This window comes from Amaranthus tricolor, chromosome 1 (genome assembly GCF_026212465.1).
Source record: "Amaranthus tricolor cultivar Red isolate AtriRed21 chromosome 1, ASM2621246v1, whole genome shotgun sequence".
NCBI lineage: Eukaryota > Viridiplantae > Streptophyta > Magnoliopsida > Caryophyllales > Amaranthaceae > Amaranthus > Amaranthus tricolor.
The window spans coordinates 12764976-12781636 of record NC_080047.1 but is presented as its reverse complement, the minus strand read 5'-3'; the positions used below and the strand labels follow the sequence as shown (position 1 = coordinate 12781636).

The following is a 16661-nucleotide window of genomic DNA, read 5'->3' as shown; positions in this document are numbered from 1 at the left end:
AATCATAATTATTATTTCCATTATATATTTCAGATTAATGTCAAAAATGTCTTAGAACACACTTCTTTTAATATCCGACCCTCATCTTTTAAGTAATTGCAACATACTAGTACATATTTGCAATTTCTTATTCGATCCCTTTTGTTATTACTTGAAAGAACATCAACAATAAATAACTTTTTTTTTTTTGAAATTATAATGATAAATTGAAAACATTATGTGGCATTCAATAATTCACCAAATAAAATACAGACTCTAATTAATTTTATTTGTACTAATACCCTCTTCTTTTCTCTTCTACCATCTGTTGATAATCAACATATGCACATTTATATTTTTCTACTTTTTTCTCCCTCCATTCATAAAATACATAAAATACATAAAAATATAAAAGTAAATAATGATATAGACTACACATTAATTGTATAGAGTATTTTCATTTCCCAAGTGTTGTTCTTTAATTTGTTGGTGCATCTTCTAAGGAGCAGGCGACTGTGTAAGGGCACCCACCATATTTAATGCAACACATGGCTGCTCAAAGGGTACCTATTAAATACAACAATTAGCATAATAAAAAAATTAATCAAATTACGAAAATGAGAAGACTGAATACATATTTAAGAGTGTGTTCAATGCATTAAGTTAGAGTGTATTGATAGGTGTCCTAAACATGGATATTAAGTTGACATGATGAATGATATTTAATGAAAAGACTAAAGGGTGAAAATTCTTGTACGAGGCATCCAAGTAATGAAACATTGCCTTGATCGAGCATTTGATTCGGTTTTTGACTTTTGGTGTTCTTTGGAGCTGTTTATTATGGAGTTAATCCCTTATATTAAGTATGCAATACTCATTAATGTAATAAGCTCTATAAATAGAGGTCTTATATGCTCATCAAACACATCCACAAAAAATACCCTAAGCCTGTATACGTAGCCTAATCTCTTCTCTATTGTAATTCTCCATTTGAGAGTTCTTTAAACTCCTTTGTGATAATATAAGCGAGATACTACATATCGGAGGACATAGCCTTAATTGGGCGAACCTCGTTAAATCTTTATGTCATTTTTATTGCATTATTTTCTCTTACAAACATTGTTTTCATTGAAAGTGTAATTTGTTCATCACAAAACCTCATACCCTCGATCTTGGTGATATTGGAGTTTGAAACACGTTGTTTGAACTCTAATATAGCATCGTTTTTAATGTACGTGCACTAGTCATAATCAATCAAAATGTGACACAGTAAGCTCGAGCTGCTGCTTGCTCAACTTGAGCAAACTCACTTGATCAGGTCGAGCGTGTTCCCTGTTTTTGCACGCAAGTTTCTTCTAGCTTTTGTCTATTTTCTATCTTAAGTTGCTGATTTACACGTGATTAATAGAAACGATTTCCTTTATTTACATTACATATAACTACTCATTCTAAGTCATTGTGGAATTTCATATTTAGGATTTCAGAGACAGTCATTCTTTGTTTTACAATGCTTTTCTACATTCTTTGTTTAGAATCTTCAAATTGGTACAATTGCTCTTCGATTTTGTAATTCTTTTCTACATTTTTTGTTGAAAAGCAGCCAAGATGAAGGCTTATGTGAATGATAGAAAAGTCGAACCTCATACCAAAAGGGTTTGTTCTTGGGTTGCATTGATAAGATCAAGGACTATACATTGTGGAATCATAGTGCATCAAGAGTCATCAAAAGTTGAGATGTTACTTTAAAAAGTCAGTATTTCTTCATGATAAGAGATCGAATAAGGGAGTCACTAAGTTTGAGATGAAGAAGGATAGCTGGGAAAAGATTAAATGACAAATGCAAAGCCCATCTCAACTCCTATGGCATAGCAAATGAAGTTATCAAAAATGGATTATCCTAGGTCTAAAGAGCACAATGATCACATGTCATTGGTTCCATATGCTAATGCAGTGAGGAGCATCACGTGTGTGATGATTTGTATTCGACTCAGCATTTCCTCAAGTGAGTGTGGTGAGTAGATACATGTCAAATTCGGGTAAGGCTCATTGACTTGTGGTTAAGTGGATCCTTAAGTTTTTTAGGGTTACTACATTTAGCATATGCATATAGCATGCTACTAACGGTGATGGCTTGTATGGTTATGTGGTGTGGAGATCTTGATGAGAGGTAGTCAAGTTTGGATATGTGTTTTATCTTTGAAGGTTTTCTATAAGTTGAAAATCAACATTACAACGGGTAATAGATCCATTAACTACTAAAGCCAAGAACATAGCAGTAACATAGGGTTATATAGAAGCCTGTAGAAGAGATGTGTGCCTACTCTTTTTAGTGATAGTCATGGTAGCATACACTTGACTATGAATCAAAACTCGTACAATAGGAGAACGAAACACATAGAGGTGAAGTTGGATTACATTAGAGACACCATTACTTATAGAGTAAAAGTAAGGTGGTCTTGGCTAAGGTTCACACTAATAGATATGTTAATCAAACCTCTAGTTACTTCAATGTTTGAGTATTACTCAAACTTAATTGATTATTATTGATTCATGTGGCCTTATCTCCATTTGAGGGAGATGCACATCTCTTGAGGTGGTTATATCCTTAGTTAGAACTTGATGGGCATGTGGGATACATCATATTCGGTGTAAAAAGATGGTAAAGTGGTATAAAAAGGACCAAAAAAGAAAAAATTGTCATCTTATTTTAGGGAGAATGGAGGAAGTATTTTCCCGCCATGCTACTAGAGTAAATATTTACTCTTAAATTGCGGAGACTAATTACTTCATTCCTCATCTTTCATCACTTAAATTTACACCTATTTCTTACCATAGATATAATTATATTATCTTAATTTTAGTCTCTAATAGCCTTGTATTCATAGTATGATTTGTATTTCTCCTATAAATATTTAGTGTTAATACCAGTATGACCTAAAAGAGAAGAAAGGGTAATTGATCATTAAGACCATGACAAACACAATGAATTCCTTCGTTGTTACTCCTTTGTTTTTCTCAATTTACACAATTTTCTATATTAATTTGTCTCATTTATTTACAAATTTATTATCTCTATACATCTTAATCACTCATTTTATTATCCACTTACTTTTATCTTATTCTCTAATATAATTTTTTTTTCACTAAATTTTACCAAGGCAGATATTAGGTATACATTCAACTATTCAAGTATTAACTTTGACTTTTAAATTATCTGAATTAAAGTGGTCAATAAAGTTGGGTGAATTTGACAGTTAACCTGCTGCGAATTTCATGCATACGTTATGTTAAACGTCAGCTGGTATTCTGCAAGCTAAGGAGAAAAACCTCAACTGGTCAACCAGGTAATCTTTTCCTGACTCCCGTAGTCCCACATAAGTTAGGAGTATTGAATAGATGTCCCAACATGCTGTCAGTGCAACCCAATGTCTTAGAAGTGCACCGGTCAGATGCTTTAGACTCGGTTTAAAATCAGATTGTGTGTTCACAATAATTTTTATATTATTTTAAAGTTATTTTAAAGTTGGGTTCGGTTTCATATTAGGGTAAATATCCAGTCTATTTTGGACACCTTTACGGCATGCCCGTATTAACCTAAATCTAACCCGTAATATAACTGGGTTTAGGTTGGAATTTTTAATACAATTAATTAAATGGGTCGATTCCATCAAACCAACATATATAATCTATTTACTTAAATGAGTAACTGTTGAATTTAATTAACAAGTATTGGCTAAACTTAATTTATTTATTATCTTTTTATTTTTCATGATAAATATACTAAAAAAAAAAAAAAAAAAAAGTGAGTATAAGGGAAAACTTACAAAGTGTCCAGCACCAAGAACCCAATAGAAATGCAAATTATTGTACGACCTTTTGAATCCCTTTGTGGGTCCATCTTTTTCACAATATATAGGTGTTCTACTTTCACTTAAGAAACTTTTTAGACCATCCCACCTGTATATTGCAAAATCCATGTGTTATGCTTATTATTATTGCATTAATTGATTAGGAAATTAAAACATAATTACTTATCAATTATTTAACTTTTAAGTTAATGTCATGTTGATTAGAAAAAAAAAATTAAGATTTTATAAGTGATAGTAAATTTTAAGTTGACTTACTTCACACTGAAATAATGTACATATATCAATTGATAATCTTAATTATTTTATTTATTTCTATGTATGTAAATTATTTGATTCTACTATTTCAGTGAAAAGATGCACACTATTTTAATGTGGTATAATTTTGTACCAGATTTTTACTTTATAAGAAGGCTTACTTGAGCTTCTCCACCCATGCTTGAGTTCCTTTGGTCGAGCATATGAGATCAAGCTAACATTTAAAGAACAAATTTCAAATACACACACTATTAGAATCTAATATAAATTGTTAGTAATTAATTAATTAATTTAATTATTGAATAATTAAATGTATGTGCATAAATGATATTGAGGTGAATAATCACTTAGCTGGTAAATTTTTATTTTTTTTTAAAAAATAGTGTAGAAATCTACAAGTTTATCCATATTCTAGTGTCACTTGATCTTGGAGACTTTGGACCAAATTCACCATCTTAGGAATGACATAAATATTCAACAAGACTAATAAACTGCCTATATATTATTTCACTTAGAGGTATTCATTCGGGTAATTGGATTGATTTCGAGTCGTATGATTCAAATCAGTTTATAACCGAATCTTGTGTCGACATTAATTTTTATATAATTTTAAATTCATATTGAAATAGAGTCAAGTCTGATTCAGTAACTAGATCAGATAAATATCAAATCTTTAAATCTATTTTAAACACCTTTTTCACATAAAATCTCTAAAAAGTCAAATAACTTTAATGTTCATATATAACTTACTTGACCGTTGTATATCGTGATATTGATCCCTTTAGAAAGCAGCTCGTCAACCTGCATGCCAATTATACAAATATTAATTTAGCGTTCTAAAGGTAATTAATTAATGAGCAAAATTTGGATGAACAAACAAACAAAGTGATCAATCCAAAACAACTTATTAATCTAACCTAGCAAAATTGGTGTTGAGATAATTTATCCGATATTTGATGAATTTGATGGTGAGCACACTTTAGTATATATAAGTTATTGGTGTTTTTTCTTTCATTGCCATGCATATGATTTTTGGGCGGTGTCTTCTTAAATTATTAGGTGTGTGCACCCTATATTTTTCAGATTATATGTTGATATTAGCAATAAGTCCAGTCCAATTTAACATGATATCAAAACCGATGGTTTAATTAAAAATTAAATAATAGGTTAGAAAAGAATGGCGTTCCTATTATAATTGATTACACCCACAAGTGAAATTAACTGAGATTTGCATGTGAGTGGGATGTTGAGATGGTTTATCTTATATCGATAAATTATACACTTTATAAGTCATTGAAACCCTTCCTTCCATTGTCATATGGTTTTGAGATAATATATCCTTGACTTATGATTGTGTACACCCCGTATTTTTTAGATTATATTGACATTGACAATAAATCCAACCCAACTTTAACAACTTGGTTGCTTCATATAGAGTGTAGATTTCAGTATATACTGCTCTAAATATAATGCCAAACGCAAGCAAACATATTGATTTACTGCTCATTCGCAAATTTACAAGCACCTATGCAAACATGTTACACTTCAGTAATTTAGTAATTAATTAATACAAACCAACATTTGCTAATGACAATACTGCTCAACTCCCTATATTCTAGCTGGCCTACTTATTTTTGGAAATGTTACCATGTTTTAAGGACACTACTAGCTTAAAAGAGGAAATTTAGGTTGAATTGTACAAATTACAACCTTTTTTTTTTTTTTTTTTTTTTTTTTTTTTTTTTTTTTAAAGCACGTGAGCATCTTCTCACCATGTAACCAAAAGAATCTAGATATGTAAAAATAGGGTTCCAAATTGAAATTAAATATGGACTAATTTAATTTTAAGTAATCCAAATATAAAAAACAAAACAAAATTAAATTGTCAAAATATTTAAATATATTTAAGAATATGTGCTAGTTTGATTATGAAAATAAAGAGGTGTTTAATTTTTAAGAGGAAACATTATTTACATAAGTTTATTATAATTATTTTAACTTTTTAGTGTTTGGTTTCACAAGAGATTTCAAAATAAAGTATTTTGGTGGTAAATAATTTTTGTTACTTTATAAATATTGATTGACTTAGTGCTTGAATATTTTCCCATATTGATAATTCGAATTCGAATTCATAGTAAAAATTATCTTAAATTATGTTAAAAGTTTTATAATACACACTTATACTTAAGTGACACATGGGAAAAAATTATCATTTTCAATAGCAAATATAAAGCAAAGGTTGAGTATTAATGAAAAAAGATTATTAAGTGAGAACAACTCAAGATCTCATAAGAACTAAATAAAGAAACAATAAACTCCTAATTAAAATGAAAATAATTTAAAAAAAAAATTATTACCTTAGCAATCAAAGGCTTCATGAAATCAGCTTCAAGTGCTGTAAAAACAAGATCACTTTGGCCTCCCCACCTATCCATTCATTTAAATACAACTTTGAACTTCTTTTATTCTATCTTTGTAATAAAATTGAAAAGTTAATTTCATATTATGAGATTATTATTCGTTAGAGTATATAATCATATTATGAGATTATTATTATTCATTAGAGTATATCGTTCAACCTCAATAATCAACTTAAATTTTTAGTTGAGTTGATTTTTTCACATTGTGATGTCGAAGCCAACATCATAAAATGTTCACCCCAATATTTAACTCAAGATTTGAGAAGGGTTTGTACTACATGATACATCCACGTACACTTATAATCCAAAAAGTTCTCTCGTATGAAGGGACATATTAGACTATATATAAAATATCCTGAAGCCTCATTCAATGGTTTAAACTTTTGGTTTGTGTGGTTCAATGACATGAGAATGAAAATTTAGTAAAAATAATACTCCTTCTGATTCTCTATAATTGTTTTTTTTTGGTTTAGATACAAAAATTAAGAAATAGAGAGGACCACATAAAGTGGTATCAAGTTGAGACATCATATGCCCTCCAAATTTTAACTCATTATATCTATCACTTATGACATTTTTGTAATTACAATATTTTATGAGGACAATTTGGTAAAAAAATCTATGATTTAAAATGAAAATATAACGATGAAGGTGAATTTACTAAATAAGAAAAGGGGACAATAATAATAAATAGTATAAAAAAGCAAGAAAAAAAAAAAGAAAAGTAGGCTCACCTGACGTCACTAGGGATAATCTTGAGCTTCTTTCTGATAGGACCTTCCATTAAAGAAGTAAGATCAGCTCCATTAGCAGAGTCAGGTTTAAAACTTGTTAAAGAAGAAAGGTAGTTTGAATATCTGCCAAATGCTAGCTTTTTTGAAGTTGCCTCATTTGTTGTTGTTGTTATTGCAAGTGGGTCCATAGAAGAATCCAGTAAATAGTTGTAAAAATCCTACAATTTCATCATACACAATTCATATTTGAACATATATATTATTAATTTACAACTAAAAACATCAATTTCAATCATCGTTTACACGATAGTTCGTTTTTATCTTTAGTCTTATGATCTTGCATATAAATCAATTTTCTCATTACAATTTTTACCCTCGGTATTTATGTATGGTTGTTTGGTAATTGATTGTTGGCTGTTGATAATTAATTTTTTTGGGTTGGCTTATTTGGCCAGCTGAAAATATCATATATAATGTATTAATACCGTAAAAATTAAAAGTATAGCTATTGACAAGAAATGATTTATGTTATATACAGACAGAGAAGTATCTAAGCATGTTCAACATGTTTGACTATATTTGACACTTAAAAAATTAAGAGCCTCTATTAAAATAAATAGCACTCATGTTAAATGTTTAAAGATACTAATTTATTAAAAAAATATTATAAATTTTTAAAATGAACAAGACCTTCAATAAATATGTCAATTTTTACTCTGCCTGTTCGATATAATATAGCCATATAGATATAGGGGCTATAAAATTGAAGAGAAAGTTTCGCACTAACCACAGAATTACTGGTGGAGGCAATAACACTCTCAAGATTACTCCATGTAGTTGTAGCATTCACATATTGACCATTCTCCAACTTCTGCTTTATCTCCTCCGCTAAGCTGATTTATTACTACTAAATTACTTCTATATAATTTGTTGATAATTATTGTAGATTGTAAACATTTTAATTATATCTTAATTAATTAATTTACCTGTTAGCCTTTTTAAATCCTATATCATCAATTCTTGATACGTCTTTCAAAAGAGGCCCCCATGAAAACTGTTCATGTAAACACAAAGTATTATTAAAAGTGCATTTAAAAAATGATATTATTAGGATCAAGTGAAAACGAATAATTAGGTACAAAGGGTATAAATAATTTCGGGGTAATGTATATTATTTTGGGATGACCTATTTTCTAATAGGAGTGACGCGTGTTTTAGCTTGAAAAACAAAAATTAGGCCTAAACATGGATACTTGAACTTTTAAGTTTTTTTTTGCTAAAACACGCGTTATACCTTTAACAATATGTCACCTTTGAGATAACATATGTCACCCCTAAAATACTCTAATTTGCCATTTGTACCGTTTTTACCAACTTAAGACCTTTTCCCTTGATCCTCTTCGTATGTATGTATGTATATATATATATATATATATATATATATATATATATATATATATATATATATATATATATATATATAATGAATGGAATTGGACTACTTACAACAAAATCCTCAGGAGAAATCCAAGTATCTCCAAGAGCGATTCCTTTAATTGGAAAAAAAATTGAAAGGATTATAATGTATCTTATTATATTATGTATATGTAGTTTTGTACATAATAAAATAAAATATAACTTTGTTATATTATAATATATGGATAGAAATAAATGAAACTCACTAAATAGAGTTGTTATAAATTAACATTTGTTACACACTAGTATGTAAATATCATAACTCAACATTTGGCAATGACATTGAAATAATGGATACCAATTTGATAAGTAATAATATGTGTATACAAGGTCATACTTGTTACCAATAATGGATAAATAATGGCGATATGATCAGAATGGATATAATCATTTGAGTTCTTAATTTTTAAATTTTTTTTAGTCGTTTAGGTTTAAAATTAAGTTTGTGTTATACTTATTGATTTAATTCAGAATTAAGACATTTATTTAAATGGGTTTAAATATATTTGTTTTAGGTTTAAAATTTTAACCTGAACATAATCTATTAAATTTAATAAATAGATCAGGTCGGATCGACCCATTAAATTAATTAAGTTAAAAATCTCAACTCAAACTCACTTATTTTGAATTATGCTCATGTTGAGTTAGAGCACCCACTACATTTTAATATAACTTGTCCCATTTCTGAATATCTTTAAAAAAAGTTGTCTTATTTGTATTTAAAATTTTTGTTTTATCATTTTTATTCTCTAAATTTTCTTTAATGTTTAAATGAAAAGATACTATAGGAGTGGAGGAGAGAGCACCCACTCCAACAAATTTCCATGGTACAGGATTTATGGTTACAACTTACAACAACTATCTGGAGTGGATTAGTGGCCCACTTCTATTTTCAAAGACGGGAAAGTAATGATCGGTGGGAGGGATTGTGTGGCCATCCAAATCATAGATATTATTTCATCCCTTTTAAAATATCTGTTACATTAGACTAATCATCATTTAAAATTATTTTATTTATGATTTATGCGTAAGAAAAAATATATTCAAAAAAATAACATTTAATCACATGCATTTATAATATCAATATTTTATAATTTTTTGTTAAGTATAGTTTAAGATATAAATAATTAAAATTATGCATTTATTTGCGTAAAAAGTAAAATATATATCAAATAAAGACAGTACTTAGTTATTACTTATTAGTGCATCCCGTCGATCATCTAAATTTTGGTAATCAAAGAAATTAAATTCATAAGTACACGTGAATCGACAATTATACCATCTATCAATTGGGTCAATTATTTATATCCCAATAACCCAAGTGCATAACAAGATTTTTTGAATAATTATTGTGTTCATTCCTATTACATAGGAGCTGTAGAATCAACGTGACTTCCGAATTAAATATTGTTATTATATTTAATATATTATTTAAAAATTTTGGGTTAGCCTCATCATTAATTCTCTAATTAATCCTAAATCAAAAAAAATTGTACTAAATCTTCAATATAAAAAATTCACATATATGGGTTATTCATCTCGTTAGTTGCGGGCAATTTAAATGTATTTATAAAATTAAAAAAAATGTATAAATTATAGTCAATAATAGAAATCAAACAAATTTAATGAAATCGACTAAAATAAAACGTGAGATAAATTTCGTGGGACAGATTCGACAAGAGTATTTTGTAATGATAGAAAAGTAGAATACCTCCAAGCTTTAGGTTCAATTGGCCGGATTGAATGGCTTGATGGGCGGCCAATCCAAGAGTAACCGCAAATTTACCCCCATAAGATTCCGCAACAATATACAATGGACTCTTCTGCAACTTGATGTTCTTGTTGAATAATTCTATTAGAAGTCTTGTCAGATCTTCTCCTGCTTCTTCGTCACTTTTCACTACCAATTTCTTATTTTCCACATAACTAAATCCTGTTCCTACTGGATTATCCTTTTTATTAAGAATAACAAAATTAAACATAATCCAAATTAGTACCTTAATCTTATAAAATATAAATGACGAATCTAAAATACTAGTATCAAGTGGGCTGGTGGAGTCAAGGTATTAACTTAATTAATAGTTTAAACTGATAATTAAGATCCTATAATATGTTATATATTTTAATACACCTTTTACACAAGAGTACTTTAGACTAAAAGTATGAATACACTACATATATAATATATCTTGAGCTTCAACCATCAGCTTAAATTTTTGGTCTATTTGGTTCTTTAATATGATATCAAAGCCTAGAAGTTACGAGTTTGAATCTCAACTGTCTTTTATATAATGTGAAATATTTAACACAATGTATAAAAATAGCTTGTGTTACATCGACACTTTTAGCTTTTGATCTCAAACTTAGATTCCGGCAAACATATGATTATAAAAAGATAAGAACGAAGATATTACAACAAAGAGGAGATCAGCTTTCTTCAACCATGTTGAATTTCTGGGTTTTAAATTGGTATCAAGTGGTCCCACTTCTTGAAAATTTCCAATTCCTGTGCTTGATGCTCCCTGCATTTTTTGATTAAATCATGAATATCTCAAGTCCACAATTCATACAACCAATATGACAATATGTACTTAATTACAACAAACATAATGTATCACTGAATTTAGTTAAGATTTTTTATTTTTTTACTTACAGGACCACCTTGAAGCCATAGAATTATAGGCCAAGGCTTGATTGGATTGTCTACTCTGTAGGGACTTTTGTAAAGCCACCAAAACATATGTGCTTCTGCAAGGAATTCAGAAAATTAACAAGATTACGACCAAACCAAACAACACCTAATTTTAATTTTAAATAAATACTTAAAAGGAAATTTATTTTTCATTTGGCGGTAAGGCCGGAGAATTGAATTCTGATACAACGGTTCTTGACTAACCTATGATTGTTGTTAGAGTATATATAATATATTTTAGGGTCTCAACCATCAGTTTAAGTTTTTGGTAGGGTTGATTGCTCGATAATTTTTGACAAAATTAAACTTACTTGGTCTAACTTCAACATAACCCCATTCTTCTAATTCATCATTCTTCATATGTTTTCCTGCAAGGCAGCCATTAAAGAGAAGAAAAAACAGAGTAGCAAGAAACAGGAATGTTTTACTCAAAGCGGAGTATTTTTCCATATTTATTTTTTTATATCAAAGATGAAAAAATATTGGTTGTTTTAAGTTATATATATATATATATATATATATATATATAATTAAGGATTGAAAAGTTAAAATTGTCAGGGTGTACAGTCTAGCAAAAAAGATAATATTCTATTGAAAAATACAATTAGTATTGAGTGGATTCAATGATAATCATGAAAGTAGGGATTTGATTAACATGGGAAAATAATGGAATCGTGACTAAATAATGATTTGTGGGAAGGAAAGAATCTGAATATTAATCGGTTTTGCTAGTGTTAGGTTGTTATCTTATGGGGTAACTTGTATGCACACACCCATAAGGTAATGTGGGTTTGGGACCATTATCTCACGGATAATAAATATTAATTTATATAGACACTTGATGAGATTTACTCTTTTTTTAAATTATACTTTTTAATGACTTTGTTTCACTTTATTTGGACACAATTATTAAGACATATATTAAAGTCTTCATATCTCTAATAGCATGACTAAATATTATAAAAAGTTGATATTAATAATTCTTACGTTGAGACGAATCAAACAAGATCTCACTTGACTATGTTTTAACATATAGATTAAAAATAAAATACAAATTAAAAGTAAACTATAAATAGTGCTAAAAAAACAAATGGGACAAAGTCACTGAAACAAAGGGAGTATGATATTAGAAGGATTACTCGACATTACATAAAAGTCCACAACCATTATTTTAGTGATGTGTGATCTTGCTCAAATATGAAAATTTTCCAATGTTCCCTGTCACATGTGAGCCTCATCATATTGAAGAACCATAATTTGCTCTGATACCATGTTAGAACGTGACAATTAGTTAAATAATCACCTCATGCCCCCACTTGTGTGGATACTCGTGGGCTTGGGCCCATAAACCCACAGGTAACAAGCATTGATTTGCATACACTTGATGAAGTTCACTCTTTATAAAAGCTATATGGTATTAGGAGAATCACTCACCAAGTATTATACATAAGTTCACAACTCACCATTTTGATGATGTGGTATCTTTCTTACATGTTAAGTATTTCAACAGTTATATTTTTTTTTATTCATCTCAATTTTGCAATTTATTAATACATTTTATAAATATTCGTGAACGTATTAGTATATATTAAAATTCTTTATATTGACTTTTATCTAACAAGAATCTACCTAAATATATTTTTATATTAATCTTAATATTTTAAACGAAATCTTTAATATGAAATGAGAGAAGAGTAGTGTGGTTAGTGTGGTGGAATTGTTTTGCCATAAAAAGGTTAGTGTGGGGTATGAGTGTTGAGAATTAATTGAATGGTGAATAAATAATGACTAGAATGGAGGAAAGAAAGTAAATAGTTGTAGTGTTTTTCAATAAAAATGGTTTTGTGGGGTTTGAGTGTGAGGTTTTTGGGTGGCTTTACTTATTACTTATTACTTATTATTTATTAACGTGTGATAATAATGTATAGATTGTCTAAATCTTGAAATATGAGAGGGAAAGGAGGTTGAAGAGGTAGGCCGCCAGCCTCGGGACCAAATTTTTTTTAGAGTTTCTAAAATTATTAGTATCACTATTATAATTGTATAATGCTTGGTATTATTGAGATAGATTTGTTCTATTAATTGTAGGTTTTCATTTTATTGTGTTTTTATATATTTATTGAAATTTTAAGATTTATTATTATTTATTTCTACCTATCTTCACTTTAATTTCTTTACTCAATTAATTTAATTTCAACATTAAAATAATATGAAAGGTGAATTTAACATTAAAATGTTAGAGATAACTAGTTTTGCACTAATTTCGAAAAATTTCTTAAGTTAAACGATTTTTTTAAAGAATGGGTTACAGCTTGTAGCTTTAATTACTCACTTTGTAGATGTTTTTAGTCTAATATAAGTCATACTCCCTCCTATTCAGCCCATTAGTCCCATTTTTAAATATGGTAAAATCATCCTATTAGTCTCATTTCTATTTTTAGTATATATTTTTTACTCTTTTACCCTTACTCACATCACTTTTTTACAATTATACCTTCATTATGGGTTTGTTCTTCAAAATCTGAGTATTTTCAGATCTGAGTTTGTTCTTCGATAATTCAATTTTGTGGGTACGTAATTTATGATATTCATGTTCTTATGTTCCTCGATTTTTTGGTTTGTTTTGGGTTTGTTCTTGATTATTTTGTGCCTTTGTTCTTCAAAATCAGGGTTTGTTCTTCGATTTTATGGGTTTGTTCTTCGTTTTTGCGGGTTTGTTCTTGGATTTTATGGGTTTGTTCTTCAAAATCTGAGTATTTTCAGATCTGAGTTTGTTCTTCGATAATTCGATTTTATGGGTAAGTAATTTATGATATTCATGTTCTTATGTTCCTCGATTTTTTGGTTTGTTTTGGGGTTGTTCTTGATTATTTTGTGCCTTTGTTCTTTAAAATTTGGGTTTGTTCTTCGATTTTGTGGGTTTGTTCTTCGTTTTTGCGGGTTTGTTCTTGGATTTTATGGGTTTGTTCTTCGTTGAAACTAATCCACGTTGGGGTCGAGAACTGAATTCTGAGGGTGAACATATCTACACTCCAGAACCGGACGATCCTAACCATGTGTATAACTCGATAGATGTTGTATTTGCTGAAAGTGATTGTGAGCAGGAAGAATGGCTTGATAGCCTTGGTCCATTTACAAGTATGTTTATGGTCATTGATTGCATATTTTTTCTTGGCTAATGATGAAATGAATTTTTGGGTTGTTGTTTGAATTGATGCATTATTGAATTCATGGCCAATGAACTTATATGAGAGCAAATATTCTAGGCCACATTCATAACATTATTCTATGCATTTGTTGATTTTAGGAGGCTTGGTATTGCCGCCAAATTTGATCTTGGAGGCCACCAAAACCAAATGATCATATAAATAAGGCTTTTAACTCAATGATGAACAAAAAATTAAACCTGAGAGTAACTACTAAACAACCACTGTTTTAATTTAAGTGTAATTCCAATACAATTGTTTCACAATAAACAACATTAATTTTTATGCTTGTTGTTTGAATTTGAAACAAATGCTTCCCAAAATGTATCCAAAAGTTGTCTAAAAACTGTCCAAAAGTGTGATTGATTGCTATGTTGTTGGCTCTTACTTGCTGTCCAAAATGTGCATTCTTCCCTTGATACTTTATGTGCTGCTGGTTGTTTGGTTGTTGTTGTCCATGCTGATTCTGCCCTGTGTGACTTGAAGTTGTGGTTCAGTGACTTGAACATCCCCTTGAAACCCAATCATTCAGACTAATTCATTATTATTTCAATGCTCACCTTAGTTAGCAAGTGTTGAAGTGAATCAAAAACCAAGACTTTGTCCACCGACAAATAATCTGGTAATATTCCTTCTCTTGCTTGTTTGGTTTTGTTCATGTGTGGTATGTGGTAGTCAAAACCACCTTTTCTTTTGATGACTTCAATCATGAGTTGCTGTTTTCTGTTTTCAATTTTGGATTTTCATTTTTTCATGCTTCCGTCTCAGTAAATCTATTTTCAGTTTTTGGAATTTTTGGACATTTGGATACTTGATGAAACAAAAGGATTTGACAAATGTGGTTGTTTGGCATTAATTTTATGGCCTAATTTTAATGCATTAGTTTATGTTTTGATATTTTACTGATTTTTTACTAAAGTCGATGAAAGAAAAAAAATACGCAATCACATGATCAGCAAAGACTACGACTATCCCGATGCTGTTGAAGAGTTGAAAAAGCTTGGGGAAATTAAGTAGTCGATCCTTATGTAATTTTATTTTGCGTTGTTGGAACCATTAATTTTAATCAATGGTGAACTATAAAATGTATGAATTCATGAATGTATTAATGAGGACTTGTATTAGATTTTCTATTTTCAGTATTTTCAAAATTATTTTCAATTTTCAGAATTTTTATGTTAATTTTCAGATTTAAAAGGCAAATTTTTTGAAATTAGGAGGCAAAATTCAAATTTTGGAGGGAATCATTAATTTAATAAGGAATCATTAACAATTTACTAATTTATATTCTCTCTCCTATTTAAGTGGTTCCATTTGACCCATCTAAAAATTGGTAAAATGTCAAATGGGACTAATGGGAGGAATAGGAGGGAGTATTAGTTTATTATTGGTTGTATTTGTAAAGTATTAAGTATATTATTGTACTATTATGCATATTAGTATAATATTAATTGACTAATATAACTGTAGCATTATTTGTTTAGTATTAATCGCATTTGTGAAGTATTAGTCGTATTAGAGTAATAGTAGGTGTGTTAGTACAATACTAGTCGTATTAGTATATTATTAGTTCTATTTGTAATTAAAATTAGTTGTATTAGTATAATGTTAGTTGTATTAGTGTAGTATTAGTCGTATTAATAAAGTAATAGTTGTATTAGTGTAATATTAGTCGTATTAGTGTAACAATTGAAGTATTTAAAAAAATTAATCATATTTGCATATTATTAGTCATATTAGTTTAATATTAGTCATATTAGTTTAGTAGTATTCGTATTAATATAGTATTAGGTATATTAATGTACTAATTAAACATATTAGTATAATATTAATCGACTAATATTAAAGATAATTCACTAATTCAACTGATAAATAAACTCAAAAAAAACCAACCAAAATTATTGTTAAAATTATGTATTAGTATCATTTATCTTAAAACAATTTGGCGACCGCTCATATTATCATATATAACGTCTGATGACGGTCACCATTTGAGCGGGAATATTCCCTCAATTTTCTTTTAAAAATCC

At 28.9% G+C, this 16661-nt stretch overlaps 1 protein-coding gene across 1 annotated transcript; it reads right to left on the bottom strand.

Annotated features, from left to right (window-relative positions):
* Positions 1–206: 206 nt before the first annotated feature.
* On the bottom strand, positions 207–12177 carry LOC130815665 (serine carboxypeptidase-like 51). Its single transcript, XM_057682156.1, has 13 exons — positions 11737–12177; positions 11387–11481; positions 11148–11255; positions 10445–10685; positions 8764–8807; positions 8244–8311; positions 8045–8150; positions 7258–7475; positions 6461–6530; positions 4854–4904; positions 4265–4317; positions 3804–3936; positions 207–546 (listed from the first exon to the last, which is right to left on the bottom strand). Exons 1-13 carry the CDS (start codon positions 11873–11875, stop codon positions 478–480), a joined length of 1395 nt encoding a protein of 464 aa, XP_057538139.1. The 5' UTR covers positions 11876–12177; the 3' UTR covers positions 207–477.
* Positions 12178–16661: the final 4484 nt, after the last annotated feature.